This window comes from Lathamus discolor, chromosome 6 (genome assembly GCF_037157495.1).
Source record: "Lathamus discolor isolate bLatDis1 chromosome 6, bLatDis1.hap1, whole genome shotgun sequence".
Classification (NCBI taxonomy): domain Eukaryota; kingdom Metazoa; phylum Chordata; class Aves; order Psittaciformes; family Psittacidae; genus Lathamus; species Lathamus discolor.
Genome location: NC_088889.1, coordinates 14,996,213 through 15,013,483, shown reverse-complemented (window position 1 = coordinate 15,013,483; position 17,271 = coordinate 14,996,213). Strand labels below are relative to the sequence as shown.

Below are 17,271 nucleotides of genomic sequence, written 5' to 3'. Positions count from 1 at the left end.
ACCATCCATCTGCACAACAGGGGCAAAGGCTGGGTTCACACAGCCAGAGACCAGACACCCCCAGCCTGGCCCCATCCAGCAAGGGCAGGCAGCAGCCTCACTGCTGCTTTGCACCCCAAAACACACTGTGGGAGCATGCAGGGAGAGGCAGCATGTTTTCCAGCTGAGCCACTCCTATTTGTGGTGAGCTCAAGGCCACACACATAAACCTGTGCAAGGAAATCAGGGAAGCAGTGAGGTATGGAGCTCGGGTTTACAGCTCAGGGCAGCAGAAGACCAGCCCAGAGAACCATCATAAGATGAAACACCCTATAAGGGTAGGGGGGAAGGAGAGCAGTTCTGCTCTTAGCAGCCTCAGAAAAACACAGCCACAAAGGGAAGCTGCAGTACCCCCAGAAAACCACCTCTTGATGCTCTGCACCCAACCAGATTCATACTCAGAGAAGGGCTTGTGGGGATGCTGCAGTCACACCAGAGCAAAGCATGGGCTGGCTAGGACCGAGCTATGCTGCATCCCACTGAGCCCATCAAGCAGCAGTTTTACCAAGTCTTGTCCCTGTCTTTTTCCCTGTGTCTCAGCAGCACAAGCAGTGGGCTGGGGGGGCCTGTGCTGGCATGGCCAACAAGGCCCCATCCAGGCCAAGGGGGACAGCAGGGCCACAGGGAGCACTAAATGTGAGCAGGGCTCTGCCAACCCAGTATAGAGTCTTTTGTTTTATTTCAACATAGTAGTGCTTGGTTACAGTTTAGTGAAGAACAACTAGGTACATTCATTGGCCACAGCTTCCTGTTGCAGCCAGCTGCTGCCTGACTGCAAAGCCAAAACACTGTTAAACCATACCAAAAAAAAAGTTTAATGAAAGGCAACTATGTATTAAAAAAGTCATTGTACTTCTCAGCTATAAATTACTTCAGTAAAACACAGGACTGGCCCCAGGAGGAGCAGTCAGAGTTTTGAAAATAACGGCCATCCGTACAAATCAGTAAAACCAAACCACTTTGCCAGTCACTCATGAATACATTAGCAACGCGACTCACTGCCCTCCTAATGCCAGGAAGATCGTAGTGTTGTTGTGTGCTTCAGTGCAATATGAACAATGAGCCTGTAGCCCTTTAGTTTTTTAATTCTTTTTTTTTTTTTTTTGCACTACACTCCTTTCCCTCCAAGGAAAAACTTAAAGTGCTCCTAGTGCTTTGGAATTTAAGCAAGAACTGGGGCCACTAGCGTCACTTACTGTCTTTGGTGACTCACGGGAGAAGAAAGAAGGGCAATGCGCCAAGTCCAGGTCCTTCATCAGCTCTGCCATAAGTCAAGCAGTGATCAAGAGGGAGCAGCCTGGTTGGAGGCAAGGGGACAGGTCCCTCAAGCCACATACAGTAGAGCAGCCAGGGGAGCCACAGCTGGTCCAAATACTAGAGCAAGAGGGAGGTGCTGGAAGTTGTCACCTCAGAGCCTTCTTCAGAAAGCAGCAGGGGCTGCCCCTTTATGTGGGCCAGCAAGAGTGAGGCAGGTCAGCAGGGAGAGGCCCACCAGCCAGCACAGAGCACACAGAGGGACAGGGTGTTCTCAGTGGGACAAGTTACATCTACCTGGGTACAAGCAAGGTGGGTGATCAGTGACCATGCCCTACTAGTGAGCACAGGGCAGGTGAAAAGTGAGGGGAGGTCAGGGCTGCCCTGGTGCTTGGGGCTTCTCTCATGCACAGCTGCAGACACAGAGGCTGCCTTGGAGTCCTTCCAGCAGCAGACCCCAGTGCCTCAGAGCCAGCACCACTCCACACAGAGCCAAGTCCTTCACCCAGCCAGTCCCTCAGCGTCAGACTAGGGTTTGAAGAGCAGGAGCAGCTCTAGGTAGGTTAAAAGCAGTTCCAGTTTGAGTTGTCACTAGAGGGCAGAGCAACTGCCCTCCCTGGGCCAGTGCCTCCATTTGGGTGTGACCAAAGCTCTTTTGCTCATCCCTCCACCAGGCTGAAGGACAGGCCAGCAATAACATCAATAACATCAAGGTGAGGAGTGAGGGGTTGGCAGGGGTTGCCCTGGTGCCCTCACCTCCAAGAGCCTGATGGAGCTACAACCCAGGTCAAACTTTGGCTATTCTGGTTAGAGACTGAGAATCCTCCACACAGACTGACCCAGCACACTCCAACCCTGTGCATACCGCTAAGCATTGCTGACACAGCTACTCCAGCAGTGGGAGGACTCAAGGCCTCATATAGGAGAGAGCAAAGAGGCCTGGGATCAGAGCTCTGCAGCATCTGCCACCTCTCTCTGCAAGCCTATAGACAGACACCTCCTGCACCTCATGGGGACCTTACTGGTTCACATTCACTTCAGGTTAAAACTCTTGGTTATCTGTGAAATGCAAGTTAATACTGAGGGGGAGGAAAAGGGGAGCCCTACTGTGGGTGGAGAAGAGGGGGAGCAGAACTGCTCCCACCATCCATGAGTTCAAGCAGCCCTGGTTTTCTATGTGCTTTGGGCCACATGTCTTTTGGGCCGCACAGTCTTGCTGAATCAGCTCTAAGCTTTCCCTATGAAGGCAGCAGCCTATAAAGTTTTGCCCCCTCACTTGACAGCAGCTACCATCCGAGCCAGCCCTCCTCCTTTGCCATAAGCTAGCGGGTTGATTAAATATGCTGATCATAATGCCACTAGGAACACTAGACCTCATCCTCACAGGCATCCATTAGGATGTGCTTTGAGCTCAGCTTTGAATCCACAGTCCTAGGTAGGACAGTTCAGCAATCAGGTGAAACTAGGACCAGCAGTGGGAGGCAAGACCCCACTGAGCCTGGTCACACCAGCCCTGGCCAGGTGTGAATATGGCACAGTATGCTTCAACACTCACCACAGGAGGCTCTGCCCACAACACGCTCAGTAAACAGAGCTTCGTGCTCCCAAGTGAGTCAGGATGCAGAGTACTTCACAGAACACGTCTTTGCAGGAAGACAGTGCCTCTCCCAGCTATGGATGTGCAATAAAAAGAGTAACTAGAACAGTCTCAGACCAAGCAGTCTGAGCAAGATTCATTCCTTCCAAGTGTGCAGATAAAAGTGCAAATATGCATTTGATGTTTCTTTTCTAGTGAGGAAGCTCTGGTGCATTTAGCTGCCAACATCTTGAAGACCAGACCAAGAAAAAGCTTCCAGAAAGTTCAGCTTCACTTTGCTACATGGTACCTTAAAGTCACAGTTCTCTTGCTTACTGCATGCAGCCATAGGCTCAGTCCTGCTCACAGCTGCAGCAGGTAGTGGAATGTTTGTGTCGATGAATTAGATGCTTCAGGAAGAAGGAAAGAGAAAACCAGGTTACAATCCTATACATGAATGCCACTTTGGGGAAGAGAGGGACCTTGCAGCCTCTTCACTTCTGTGGTGCAGAGTATGGGCTATGGTGATTATTCATCTCTGAGCCACCTGCAGCAACGAGCAAGGGGGCACTGTCTGTAGCAGTCCCGCTGAGCTGTGGACCCACCATGTAGCTGTCATTCCCAGCCAGGGACCCATAGCAGCCCGAGCACTGAGGGGTGGCCAAGCTGGGAGGAGAGACAGAAAAACCAGACATAGACTCTTAGAGGTGAATTATTTGGCTGTGGTAGTCTCCACTGCTAGGAAAAACTGCTGCACAGATCAGGGTATCCAAGTCTGCAGATTCAGGCTATGCTGTGCAGGTCAGGTATCTGTTGCATGAGAGCCAGTTCCAAAAGCAATACCAGCTCTACAACACTGGTCAAGAGGAGCCAGAACCTCTGAACCCCTCACTACACCCCTGCACAGGTGGAGTTCAGGGCCCTGAGCAGCAAGCAGAGGACAGGGCTGTCTGCTTTCCCCCAAGGGTTTTGCTGTGGATATCTGACCATTCTCCTCCACACCAGGAGGAGTCTTGTCCCAGCTGGCTTCCAGAGACCATGTCCCTCCCAGGACTTCACTACCTTCTACTTCCCAGTGGAGAAATTCCTCTGGAGGTCCTCTGGAGCCCTCTGCCCCCACAGCTGAGGAAGGATCCTAGCAAGACCAGCTCTCCTGTCTGTTGCTACTGCATATTTCTACCTGTGAGCACCCACTGCAATATCCACCTCTCAGAGCTGGTCACTTCTATTAAAGCTGGCTCCTTGTGAGCTGCAGAAGGGAACAAAAGCTCAGTTGAAAGACTTCTTGCTCTGTCCACCTCACCCAGGCTGCCTATTATACCAATTCCCCCCCCCCCCCCCGCCCCAGAGCAGAAGCCAATCCCCCTGTTGCTTCCACACAGGCAGCAAACAGCACAACACTTACCCTCCTTCTCTGGCCCCAAGCCGCGACAAGTCATCATCGCTGTCATAGCGCCTCGGATTGTCAAAGAAGTAGGCTCTGGAGCTGTAACTATGACTATTGACCATCCCCGCTGGAGTCTGTTGAAGACAAAGGAGTTACACCAGAATAGAGATGTTTCTGACAGTCTACCTAAAGGCCAGCCCCACAGCCCAGGCACACTAGGGCTCCTCAAACTGCAGCAGCTTGTTCAGGCTTACCAAGTTCTGACTGAGTCTCTGAGCCCGGAAGAACAGCACCACAAAAGTTGTTGGCATCAGCTCCCAGAGGAAGAGGACCACTCCAAACACCACATACTCTTCACTGCTCACTTCCGCATGCACCTGTGAATGGAAGTTAGAGGTCTCTCTAACCATAGCCATTAGCAGAGCTACACAGCTCCCAAAGCTGGACACAGCACACAGCTGAGAACTAAGGATACAGAGAAACTCTTATGAGGGCAGAAGTCCCTAAACCAGAATAGTGATTCTTACTTGACTGCTGCTACTGGTTTTAGTGAGAGAGTTCTCTCCAGCGTGCTACCATGGCACTGTTAGCTCTCTCCCCAGACCAGTGACTCCCATGCACAGTGCCATGCCTGATTAAGCATTACTCTTCTGCTCTAGTTGAGTTGTTCCTCCTCTCCCCAGAAGAAGAGTTGGCAGGCTAAAACTGAAGAGCTCAACAGAGTATCCATCCTGAAGTAGCAGCCAGATAGAGGAAGACTGAGGTTTGCTCTGGTGGAGAAAGCAAGCAGGGCTTCTGAAGGCAGAAAGCCAGCTCATCTGGGGATGCAGCCAAACAGACACCCCCAGAGCTCCATTTTCACCTACACATCCCCTCACAGGATGGAGTAACTGCCTTTCACTTTACTCTGGATATCTCTGGATAGGGGGTCACACTTACCTTGTCTGAAAGGTTGTCCCAGCCATAGTTAAAAGGACCAGGAACATTGTCTGGAGATATGGCCACAGCTACCAGGTTATAGCAAGCCCTTGAGGAATATAGAAGAGCGACTACAGACCCCACAAGAATAGCCTGGCAGACAGATGTTCCCTAGAACAGGAAGAAAAAAAAACCCAAACAAAACAGTTTTAATACACACCTTCCTATAGAGCTGCAATTTCCTTCCTCTTCCCCTTAAACACACAAGGGGCTGTGCAGGCAAGAATGAGCTAGAATATTTGTATGTTGCTGCTAAAATATTCAGGGCTGGTTAAGAGCTATCTTGTGCTATGAGTTCCACAGCCTGTGTCACCTGGGATCAGGGAAGACTTGAGGCACAGGAGTGTCACCATCAGCTTCAAGCTGGTGGTCCAGAGAGATGCTATCCCGCACACTATGGTAGTCTCCAGAAGGCCAACCAACAACCATTAAGAAAAATCAAGCTGCTGCTTCTAGACCTCGGTCAGATTCTATAGCAGCAATGTCTACCTGGCTCATTCACTCCTCAGCAGTTCAGTACCCCTGACATTCCTAGACAAACACTGCATTCAAAGCTGCCCAAATGTTTGGGGTAGGCAATTCTGAGAACAAGCAGAAGGACCCAGCACCTGAACTCCAGCACTGTTGTGGGACAAGCCAGGCTTTGCTGCACACAGAGCAATGCATAAAGGGTAGCTAGCTGTCCTGTGCCAGTGAAAGTTTTCCTCCACAGCATTTCAGATGCAGTGTTCTCAGAGAACAGCTGAAGAGCAACCTGAATGTCACAGTACCTATCTTTCCTCGACAACTAGCCATAGGAGAGGAAGCCAACTGATCTGCAAGTATCTCAAATTTCTTTGCTAAATACATCCTTGAAGTCTTTTAATAGCCTGCTGGCAGCCACCAAGTTAGTAAGCAGGCAGGCAAACACATTGCAACAGCTGGCTCACCTTTGTATTCAAGCAGTTTGCTCAGGAAGCTCATCTCATTGACCTGCTCCACATCCAAGCTCTGGGTATGAGAGCTCTATTTTCCTAGCTTTAGAGCATTCACTCAAGGTAGGATCTTGGAAGAGTCAGCATGAAAGTGCTGCTAACAGACAAATCCCTGTGATACCACTGAAGCACAAGAACACAGCCAGCTCTGGCACTGTTAGCTGGGCCCTTGGTGTTCAGGCCAGCAGGATAAGAGGCAAAAGGCTAGGGATGTCAGCTGGAGACTTGCAAGGACCACAGTATAGAAGCTGGCTGCTCCTACTCAAGTGAGAAACAGCTTCAACCTTCTACCTTTAGTGGTGGAAGAAACAGCCTCATCAGGCCCCTCCAGCCTTGGTGTATTGCTTTGTGTCAGCAGGTTTGCAGCTGTAGTTCAGGAGGAAGGACAACCTTTTCAGGCATTTGTGTAACCCTTCTGCTCATTCCCACCCTATTTTTGCAGCTCGACAACAAAAGTCAGGAGATGCCTCCAAGGCAGGGAAGGGATAGAACATTTAAATGTAAGAGACCTTTACCAAACAGTCAGGTTGGGTACTCAACAGGAGAGCAAGCTTCTCTAGAGCATGTTGTACAAGAGCACAGCCTGCAGGCAGCCTCAGGCATATAAATAGGGAAAGCTGCTGCATTCGTAAACTACTGCTGGGTGAATTTGGTAAGTGTCCAGAGCTGGATACCTGGCCCATACAAGCAGGGATATGTGCAGGTTCTCAGCTTAGTCATGGCTCCTGTCTCACTTCAGGTCACCTGGCTGCAATCTGAAGACTCTGCAGGGAGCTTCAGGAGGGCCATTTAAGAAGCCCATCTCAGCCACCTATTGTCTGGGCAACCACCAGTACTCTTTGCTGCTTAAGAGGCCCAGACTTCTACAGAAAGCCTCAGTTCAACCCTGAGAGCACAGCTCTGGCTGCCCTTTCATGAAGGGGAAGTCAGTGGACTGCAGCACTTTGAGCAGCCATGCAGATGACTTGCTAAGGAGCAAGGAGATGTCTCCAGCCAATGCAAGGCAGGTGTCTGGATCCAGAATGTCTTTGCAGCAGTGTCTGCTGCAAGGCAGCTTGTACCCAATTCTTCCTGAAGCAGAACACAGCTATCCAATAGGCGTGACAGTACTTTAAGCCCTTATTCATTCCTGATTGAGGGCACACTGGAAAAAAGGTCTCTGCAGGAGGCCGCAGCCCCACCTTCTGACACCTGGAGAGAAGGGATTCAGAGCACAAAGACTGATGAGCTGTACTACTGCGGAAAGACAATAGCTCAGAAGCACTAGAGGCAGGCAGCTGGCTTCTCTGAGCCTGACTATACTCAGCTGCTCAAGTTTTTCCTACAGATGTTTTCAGGATCACCAGGAGACTCCTGTCTCCCTTCTCAACAGGTCAGGTCCCTACACCAGAATTTGATAGGAGCAATATGGCTTCCCAGAGGAAGAGGAGGCAGCTCAACTTCACACTTAATTCCAGCCTACTGCCATGATAAGACTGCTGGTGGCTTACTCACTTTCCTATCTGCTTGAGAAGAGCTGTCCATGTTCAGACCCTCACCTGCCTTAGGGCAGGACCTACAGCAACTTCTCCTCCCCTTCTAAGATGCTCATCTCACCAGGACAGGGTAGCACTGCCCCTGGTTCAAGTAATCAGGCAGCTAAAGCTGGACTGCTGGGGGATCCCCTTTTCAGAGAATTGTCATATATCTGCCAGATACAACAAGCTGCTGCAGACCTTCCTGGCCTTGGTGCCAATATACTGCAGAAACTGCATCTGCCATTCTTAGAGAACCCTCTCTTCCCGTCAAACCCTAAATTAAGACTTCTAAACCTGAAAAGCATAAGCAGCTAGGTCTTCTGTCACACCAGTAAAGCTGTGGACAGTGTATCCCTCTAAGGCATGCAGGGTACTTCATTCCTACAGCAGGAGCATGCACTTTCTGTGGGAGGGAGGAGTTTAAGAGCCACCACCTCCAAGATGGAAGGAGAATTTGAGCAAGAGTAGCAGGTGTCATGAGGCCAGCATTGCTCTGAGTAAGCACACACAGATACAGTTGAGAATCCAGCTGATGACTGTGCAGTTCAAGTGCAGTTTACAAGGCATTTACCTACCTTAGACTCGAGGTAGACATTTGCTGAAGACATCTTCCCTAGTTTGCACATGCAGCAAGCCAGCGAGATGGCACAGAAGATGAAGAGGCTGTCGTTGACCAGGGCCCGGGCAAGGACTATCCACCTCAGCTGGTTCTCTGGGACCTCACCATGGATTAACATTGCACAAGTTAAGTTCACAACTAAGAAGAAGAGGCTGGTAAATATGGAGCCCAGATACAACAGCACCCTGGAGAGATGGTGGGGGCAGAAAAAAAAAAAGTGGAGCTTGAGATAATTCTGGACTCATTCTGCACCACCCTCCTGTTTCATCAGGCAAGAGAGCCTCCCAGCATGCCCAGTGCTCTATTTGCTATGAAGATCAGACATTCCAGCAAGTTTCAGTGGTTGTACTGACAGCCAGTCTGCAGAGTATTTGAGCTGCTCTCATAATGCATGAGCACTGTAAGTAGTCATGAGTTACAAGACTCATCTTCTGACAGTCAGGTTCTTATCTTGCAGATTTTAAGTGTAGCTCTAGCTCTGCATTAACTCCAGTCAATAAGCTGTGAGTCATCACAACCACTGCAATTTCTTTATTGAAAGCCATTAGAGCTCACATTTTCCATTGTAGGTTTCCCTGGAAATGGACAGTAAACACTTCGGCTGCACAAGCACAGGTGTCACCTATTGCTCAGGACTCATCCTGTTGATCTTTTCTGGGGTGGGACAGCTCAGAATGACCTAAAGAGTGCATCTAGGTTACTAGCAGCACCAGTACTTGGAGACTGATGATATGTATGGAGGCATGCAGCATATGCTTTAGCTTCTGTGGTACCCTTGAAGCTCCCAGCCCTGCTCCAAGGCACACCATTACCACTAATCCTTTGACAGAGCACAGCAAGAGGTGGCATTAGCTCTCTTCAGTCTTTGGGGTCTGAGGCTCCCATTCCTGGCACTGCAGCATGAGTTTACCTTAAGCCAGCTTTAAAGGTAACATTAGAAAAGTATCACTTACTTGTACTTGTTGAATTCAGCTGCACATTTCACTTTGAATATGACCTAGGGGAAAGATTTGCACAGCATTACCCCATGTGACCTACAGTTCTCCTTTAAAGTTAGTAAGGACACATACAACAGGGGAGCCAGTATCCACTTGGACATTTTGAAGGACTCTAGATTATCTGCTAGCACCAAGTCTTGCACTGGACCCACCTGCACAAAAGACTGTTAGTCTTTTTCTTAGAAGAGCTAAGCCCAGATGTAGGCAACCAACAGGCATAAATGTTTAAATACCCCATACGTGACAAGGAGTTTTAACACCACTCCTAAGGACTTCAAGAAAAGCAGGGAGTTTCGGAACTCAGTAGTCACCAAGATAATTCAAAAATACATCTACTTTGTCCAGTGTTCTGTGCTGCATATTTTAGGACCTCAATCATGCTTGATTCCCATGTTTGAGATGGCCTCTTCAGCTGCTGCACTTTAACAAGACAAATAGCTCATCTAAAATAGCCCTTTGGTATTGGATTATGACTTGCAGGCTCTAACAGGCATTTGGAGCTCACAGCTTCTCCACCCTTAAGAGGTCTGTAGGCCAAATACACCTGAAAAAGTAACTCTTAGATGGTGGAAAGTCCTCCAGAGGTGGAAGGCCCAGCCTGCCAAGTTGCACAGCACACTTGGCAGACAAGTGTTTTAGATGATAGCTATTTGCAGACTCTCTCACTCTCCAAAGCAACACTCACTCTGTCCAAAAGTGGATCTGGGTTCTGTGAGTCTTCTCACCACAGAAGGTATTAGGAGACTCAAGCTGAAAGTTGCACAAGAAGGACCAGTGCTTCAAGGCAAAGGTTCTCTGTCCTCTCTTCAGGCTGCAGGGGCCTGAACCCCTGTCTGCACCCTCAGCCATTTGTGTGTGGAAGGCTGGAAGAGACTGATCAGATCATATTCAGGCAGCCCTACAGCACTCTTCCCACTATGGCAAACTTCCATGCCCCTTTGAGCTGGAGGGGTCCTCCTGCTGAAGCACACACAGGGGCAGACTTCTAGCCTAAGGAAGTATGGCCAGTTTAGGAAGGAGCAGACACTACAAAGTCACAGCTGAGATGTGAGCACCATGGTCCTACTGCAACAGGACAGCTAACCAGTGCTCACACATTGCCAGGACAAGCAGCAGGAAAGCAGCATGCTGGCAGGGCTGCATAGAGCTTGCCTGTCACTCGCTGGTAACAGCACAGCCATGGCAGAACTGGCTTTTGTCCTGTGAAAAGTGCAGATCCTCATACAGACCCCACAAGGGAGAATCCTAGAGCTGAGGTCACATTCAGTATCAGACAAAGCCCATATCCTGACTAGAGACTGCAGGAACTTGGGAAGAAGTAGACAGCCATCTAGCTAGATCCAGCAGCCACATACTGTGGTCAGCACAAGACCACTGTGGGATCACTGCATGCTGTAAGGGTTTAGTTCCATTGTTTCTGCAAGAAGTCCTCCCTGCTCTGGCTGCAGCAAGGGATCACTCATCTCATAGCACCCTTAGCCAGCCTGTTTTTCGGATGGGACTTCTTGGCTCCTGCCTTCCAGTCAGCACCAAGGTAGAAATGGCACTCTGAAGCTTTAGAAATCAGGCTCCTGCCAAGAGGATTTCCAGAGACATTTAAGGATTCAAGGGTTGCCTGATCCATTGTGGTAGTTTCAAGCATTTGAAAGCCCTCCTACAGGGTATCGGACAGCTTCAGCAAGCCTATGGAGAGCCAGTTTCACTGTCTGCATCATCTTTCCCAGTCTGAGGGTGGACCACCTCAAGAGGTGCTTCGTGGAAAATACGATGGCACCTCAGCAGAGGGAGGTATCCAGCCCCCGTAGCTGAGGGGCTCAGTACTACAGGCAATCTCTGAAGTCCTCTTTGCTGTTGCCCCACTTTACACCAGCCCAGAGAAGCACAGAAGTGTGCCGTAATTCACTGAGCCCCAAAGTTCATCTGAGTTTCACAAAACCTAGGCCTTGAAGGATCACATGGTGACTTCAAAACAGAGAAATCCCCAGCTCCTTCTCTGTCCTCAGTTTGCGTGTAGGCTATATTCAGGTACTTAAGGAGTGTCAAAACAGACATCAAGGACATCCAGCTGGAAAGCCTCATGGTTCAGCACCCATTCACACAGCACAGAAATCCATCTAAGATATCTGCACTTCTGCTCCAACACCCAGAACAGCAACCTAACTGTAGCCTCTAAGCAGCAGTGCAGACAGTCCATGCCTTGTATTCCTGCTCATCACCCTGGGTGAGAACAGCCCCTCAGCTGAGCAGGGAAATGGCACTGGCAAGCAGAAGGAAGATGCTGGCTTCTGCAGCAGCCCTGTCTCCCAAGACCCTCCCCTGCAGCACTTGGGACTACGCACACAAAGCTGTCTGAGGGTTAAGAGTGCAATGGCAACCTGAGACTCACGCTTGAACTGCTGCCATGAAAAGCAGAGGGAGACCACTGCATCAGCTTTATACTTTTATTAGCCCCCAGCTACTTAGTCCTATAACTTGAAGAAGAGAACAGGCATCTCTGTTTACACTGGTTTTAGTTATTAAGACATGATACTCATCTGATGGTTGCTTTTCCTTCATAGGAGCTGGGTCAGTAAGTGACACCAGTAGCGCTCAGCACATCTGTGGGTTCTTACTCTTGAGACAATCTTGGAAGCCTTTTAGCACTGGACTAGCTCTGCTGCTTTCAAAACCCAAAGACAGCTGATGTTGAGGGTTCTGCTGTGAAGAAGCCAGTGCAGAGAGCTCAGGAGTAGTCCCATTCTTCATAAAAATAGGAAATACAGACCCCTGCCCTCAAACAGGTGCATTATGCCAAGTTGCTAGTAGCAACCCTTGCAAAATGAACAGTTCCTGCAGTTTGTAGCTGAGACCAGCCCCAGAAGTCATGCAGTTGCCTGCTGAAAATAAGGAACAGAGAGGTCTCTGCTAGCAGAGAGCAGAAGAGATGATAACATTTACTCCTAAGCCAGCCTTTTATAACACTTAGGCAATACTGTTGTCTTTCCAGAGCCACAAATACTTTGAGCACTTCACATCAGCCACAGGCTTGATAAGAAGGCAAGGCTCGGAAGAGCTAGACCTCAAAGTCCCCCGTGATGCTAGAGGTTTTTGTGATGAGTGGATATATTTCACAAAACTAATGCCTTGCTCACTTCACTGAACCCAGAAAATGAACTTGCTAAGGGTATGTTTTCAGAGCATTGTTTAAGAAACACTCATCCTTAGGTGTACTGGAGGTGTCAGCTGCTAAGAGAAGATGACAAGTGACAGACATATCCCACGGATGGCTCTAAGGGCCACTTTCAGTGCCTGTACAAGCCAGAACCTCAGGCCTAACACCAAGCCCTAGATAGCACTTCAACTTGGTTTTGGTACAGCCATTCACAACAGATCCAAGAGGTCCATGAGAGCCAAAACTTTGGCATTCTCTGCCTGATGAAATCAAAGTCTCCTTTGCTCCATAAAGAAATAACAAGTTCGGTGATACAAGAAGTTGTATCACTTGATGCAAGTTCAGCTCCCAATGCACAACATAACCGTGTCCTGCCTTGGCATGACCACAGCCCTCACTCAGTTGCAAGAACATCCATAGATTCCTTCTTGCCCCACACTCATTCAGCAGCAAGCATCAGAGCACAGCACAGACTATTTTGGGACTGCATTCCATAACAAGTGTTCAAGCCCCCACCCACCACTCAGACACAAAGCTGGAACTACGTGTAAGGAGGATCTCTCACCAGCCCCACTAATACTGAGTTCATCCTATTCCATCACAAACACAACAAGGGTACAACTTGCATGTACCATGATTTCCTGGAATAGCTGGTTGCTGGCATGGCCACCTGTTCATTCAGGAACTGCAGGGCCCATGGGAATCATCAGCTATCAGCTAGAGCAGTTTTGAGTTTAAGTGACCCCTCTGAGGCAGAATGCACATGCTAGGTGCACTTCTGTATGCTAGACAAGGAAGGTGGAAGAACACAAGAATGGGTGACTGCTTTTCCAAGTGTTCCATCTGAGAAAGCAGGAAGATACAGGACAGCAAGGACAAACAGCTCCCAGGATGGATGCTCTTTCCATGCATGTCTGCTCCAGTGCAATTAGAGCAGCAAGGGATGAAAGAGGTTGATGTCATCTAATCAGATGGAACACTTAAGGAAACGCAGACAGGTTAAGGGTTATGGCCACACCAGTCTGGCAGAGCCTCACCGCGCCCGCAGAAGGCCTTACTCATTGTTGCACAGAGTTGCTGACTCCCAAGTGAGACAAGGATGCCAAGTGCTCATGAAGGTCTTTGGAAGGGTCAAGATGGAGGTTGTTTTGGCTACATTTCCATGTACTCTGCTCCTGACAATGACCTGGGGCAAAGCACAAATTAGCAGACTCTTGGGAAAGGTGGCATTACTCAAGCCGATGACTAGCTGGCAGTAGAGGAGCTATTCCAGAAGCAAGGAAGACACCCTGGGTTGGATGTCTAAGCCATTGTTCTGCCAACTTTAGGCAAGATGGGGAGCAGATCTGAGTAATTCTGACCTGATGTACCGTGAAACTCCAGATTTCCTGGAAATGGACTCTAACAGCTGAAGCAGAAAGGGAGACACTCACAAGCAAAAGGCATTCTACCTTTTCCAGGTGGAAATTCCAGGCAGAAATTCCAGGCGGTGACAAAATCCCCCTGCAACCTCCAAATAAGCATCCCACACACATTTTTTCAGGCCTCTACGTTTCCCCAGGCACTGCGAGGGCAAAGAGGGGACAGGAAGAGCATAGCCTCTCCCCACAGAAAGGGGTACACCACACAGTTTCTTACGTTTGAACTTCAGCCCCAGAACACAAAATAATGCTAACACTCCATGGGTATTTGTTGTTCCCTGAAGATCTTCCCTTATCCAGCACCATTTCATCCCCAGCTTGTACACAGCCTGCAGAGTTCTCCAAGTCAAGCAAGATTAGTTCAAATACCATAGCACAGGCCACGTTTTCTTCCACTGCTTATACAGATGCCATTTATCCAGCATCTCCACAAAGGAGGCACTGTGTACAAAGACAATCAGCCAGGCCTTTAGCACAGAAGCAGCCTATGCTTTTATCTGAGGACATCTCAGAGCAGGACACCACCCCCAGAACAGCAGAAGCCTAATGCCCTTCTAGAGGTTGCTACCAACTAGCCCTTAAGCACTGGGAATGGTCAGGCCCTCCACAGCAGGTTTTGCTTGAGGTCACACTAGTAAACACACCAGTCATCGCTAGCTCTTGAGCCACTTCAGCTAAACTACTGTGGTTCCACTGTAGTTTCTCTCCTCCAGGTAGTGAGGAATCTTGTTTAATTACACCCTAAGCCCTCTTACCACAACTCCTCCTGTGCTCCAAGAGGAAAACAACAGAACACAGCCAAGCCAGGCACATCTCAGTTAGCTACCAGCACCCTTCTGTCTAGAAAAGGATGGGCTAGTTTTATCAGCCTGTTGCCCAAACAGAGGCTAAATATCACCACTCAGCATCATTTATTTTGTTAAAATGGAAACCAGAAAAGCACCGAAGGCTTTCAGCCCATCTAGCTGCACACCTTCACCAGACCTCTGGAGCTGCAGGCTTCTCTACCTGCCACCACTGGGAGACCACCCAACCACACCACACAGTACCAGACACCCACTCTGCTTGTGACAGCCAAGGGTCAGATCCTCTCTGTAATTAAGCATGCATACCCATCTTAAGTCATTTTATCCTTCCCCACTCTGGATTCTGAGCTCTTATTTCCTCAGACAAGATTTCCCTTGGCTCTAGGTTCTCAGGGAGAAAGAAATGGGGTATATTTAGCCAGAGACCACTGAAAAACAGACACCATGGAAAGAAGGAAAGGCTGAGAACCTATTTGAATTTACTTTGCCATTCTTTAAAGAAGCCTTTTAACAAGCATGCAAAGAGGTAAATCTGTTGTCAAGTCCAGTGACTTTGAGGAAAACTGAAATCCAGCCACATTGTGGTACCAGAACAGGGGATCCCTCCCTCAGCTTCTTTCAAGGGACAAACAAACACCTGCTGTTTGGTAGGTCAGGCTGCCTTTAACAGCCAAGATGGATTATGCACACTATGCACCATTTGTTATTTTGCTGCCACTTGATCAGCAGCATATCTAGCACCAAAGCTTTTGCAACAGGCAGTTTACCCCAGCTTCCAGGTGTTTGTGTCAGAGGGGAAAGAACAAAAACAGCCCAACAACCCAACCGCTTCAAGTCTCACATTATCATGTGAATGTTGATGTCCCCAGGAAAATGAAATCATAACTCCCATCGGTGACACGCTGGAGCAATGGAGTGATTTCAGTGAGTGCTAGCGATTCCTTTGTGAGGCTGGCAAACAGCTGAGAGCTGCAGAGCAAAGAATCTGAACAACAACAACAAAGCTGGAAGGAAAGTACAGCCTATTTATGAAACAAACCACCAAACTGGAAGCCAGGCAAGCAAAGGGCTGCTCACGAGAAACTGGAGCAGAAACAAAATATTCAGAGGAGGAAGGGGAGGGGAGAGCCAAGGCTTTAAAAAGATAAAGACAAGCGAAAGGACTAGAGAACAGAGAATAAAAAATTAAAATCAGAAATACAAGTGATGGGAAATCCAGAAACAGAGGAATATATCTCAGCAACAATAACAAGCAGCTCTGCACCGTCCCAGTAGCGATCACTGCACTAAGAAGCAGCCCACCTCTCCAGCCCCAGGCTGTTGTCTGGGGCAGCAGAGGGATCTCAGGGTTTTTGTCTGACAACAAGCTGCAGAGCAACAAGCTCAGTTCACAGCGGAGCGGAGAGATGGAGAGAAGGAGGGAGCGCAGCAACAATAGCAGAAGAGGCTCTAGCTGGTGACGTAATGGTTGGCATCACTCCAGGCCAGAGCAGCCCCTGCTGCTGCCACTTTCCGGTCCTCTTTAGAGAAGGGGAATCAATTAAAAGAAGATGCAAAACAATCCCTCAAGAGACCCCCATGGCGCTGCCACCCCTTGTAGGGGTGCAAAGGGGAAAGCCCCACCCGGGAGCAGGGCACATCTCTGCACCCCCCAACCCCAGAGTGAGAGCACATACCTGCCCCCCCCATGCCACCCCACAGGGCCTGCATTCAAAGCACAACCCTGCACCCCACACCGCCCTGACGCCAGGATTTGGGGCACACTTTTCGCTCACCCCCCACATCCCACCCCACCCCCAAGCCTGAATTCAGGACATAATCTCTGTGCCTCCCCTCAAGCCTGGATCCAGGGCACAGCCCTGCATCTCCCCAGCCTGCCCCAAAGCTTACATTGAGAGCAGACCCCTCTCACTATGCCTGGTCAGGGCACACCTCCACCCCCCACCCCCTCACCCCACCCCTCGGCTTCAGGGCACACTTCTGTGCACCTCCAAGTTTAGAGGGGTGCTGAAGAGGGGGATTCAGCCCCAGCGTCCTGCAGGGTGGGGGTTCAGTGTGTCCCTGCCCCCCACCACGGGAAAAACTTACCTCAGCGAAATAGAGGTTGAGGAGGCAGAGGCTGGAGAAGAGCAGGCAGCCGGGCAGGCAGTAAAGAAGCCAGTGGGCGAAAGGCTGCTGGAGGCGGAGGGCCTGCAGGGAGTTCTGCAGGTAGAATGAGAAGAGGGTGGTCCTGAGGGCTGCCCAGAGCAGGCAGAGGAAGAGGCAGAGCGTGTGGTAGCTCAGCCGCCGCTCCCGGTAGTAGAGGAGCAGCCAGAGCTGCAGGTAGGCGAAGAGGAAGAGGGCGGCGTAGAGCGCCGTGTGGAGCACGGTCAGCCCCAGCTCCACGGCGTAGGGCACGGCAGCCCCCTCAGCCAGGGTCGCCCCCTCGGCGAGGGCCGCCGCCGCCGTCGCGCTCATGGGGCAGCGGGAGGCGGCGGAGAGGCAACGGCCCGCCAACGGTCGCGGCGCGCGCCCGGCCCGCCCCTCAGCCCCGGCTGGACACCCCCATGCA

The 17,271-nt window shown here is 50.0% G+C and overlaps 1 protein-coding gene across 3 annotated transcripts in view; it reads right to left on the bottom strand.

Moving 5' to 3' along the window:
- GPR137C (G protein-coupled receptor 137C) overlaps positions 1 to 17,271 on the bottom strand; it is an 18,276-nt gene extending 1,005 nt beyond the window's left edge. The window contains exons 1-7 of one of the 3 annotated variants that reach the window (XM_065685223.1): positions 16,809 to 17,271; positions 9,298 to 9,341; positions 8,301 to 8,529; positions 5,196 to 5,345; positions 4,511 to 4,633; positions 4,275 to 4,390; positions 702 to 3,535 (exon numbers count right to left, since the gene is read on the bottom strand). In XM_065685223.1, coding sequence (XP_065541295.1) covers positions 3,364 to 3,535; positions 4,275 to 4,390; positions 4,511 to 4,633; positions 5,196 to 5,345; positions 8,301 to 8,529; positions 9,298 to 9,341; positions 16,809 to 17,177 — 1,203 coding nt within the window. In that variant the 5' untranslated portion in view covers positions 17,178 to 17,271 and the 3' untranslated portion in view covers positions 702 to 3,363. Of the gene's footprint in view, positions 1 to 701; positions 3,536 to 3,575; positions 4,119 to 4,274; positions 4,391 to 4,510; positions 4,634 to 5,195; positions 5,346 to 8,300; positions 8,530 to 9,297; positions 9,342 to 16,808 lie in introns of those variants that run through there. The other 2 variants (XM_065685225.1, XM_065685224.1) reach the window with 2 other exon arrangements.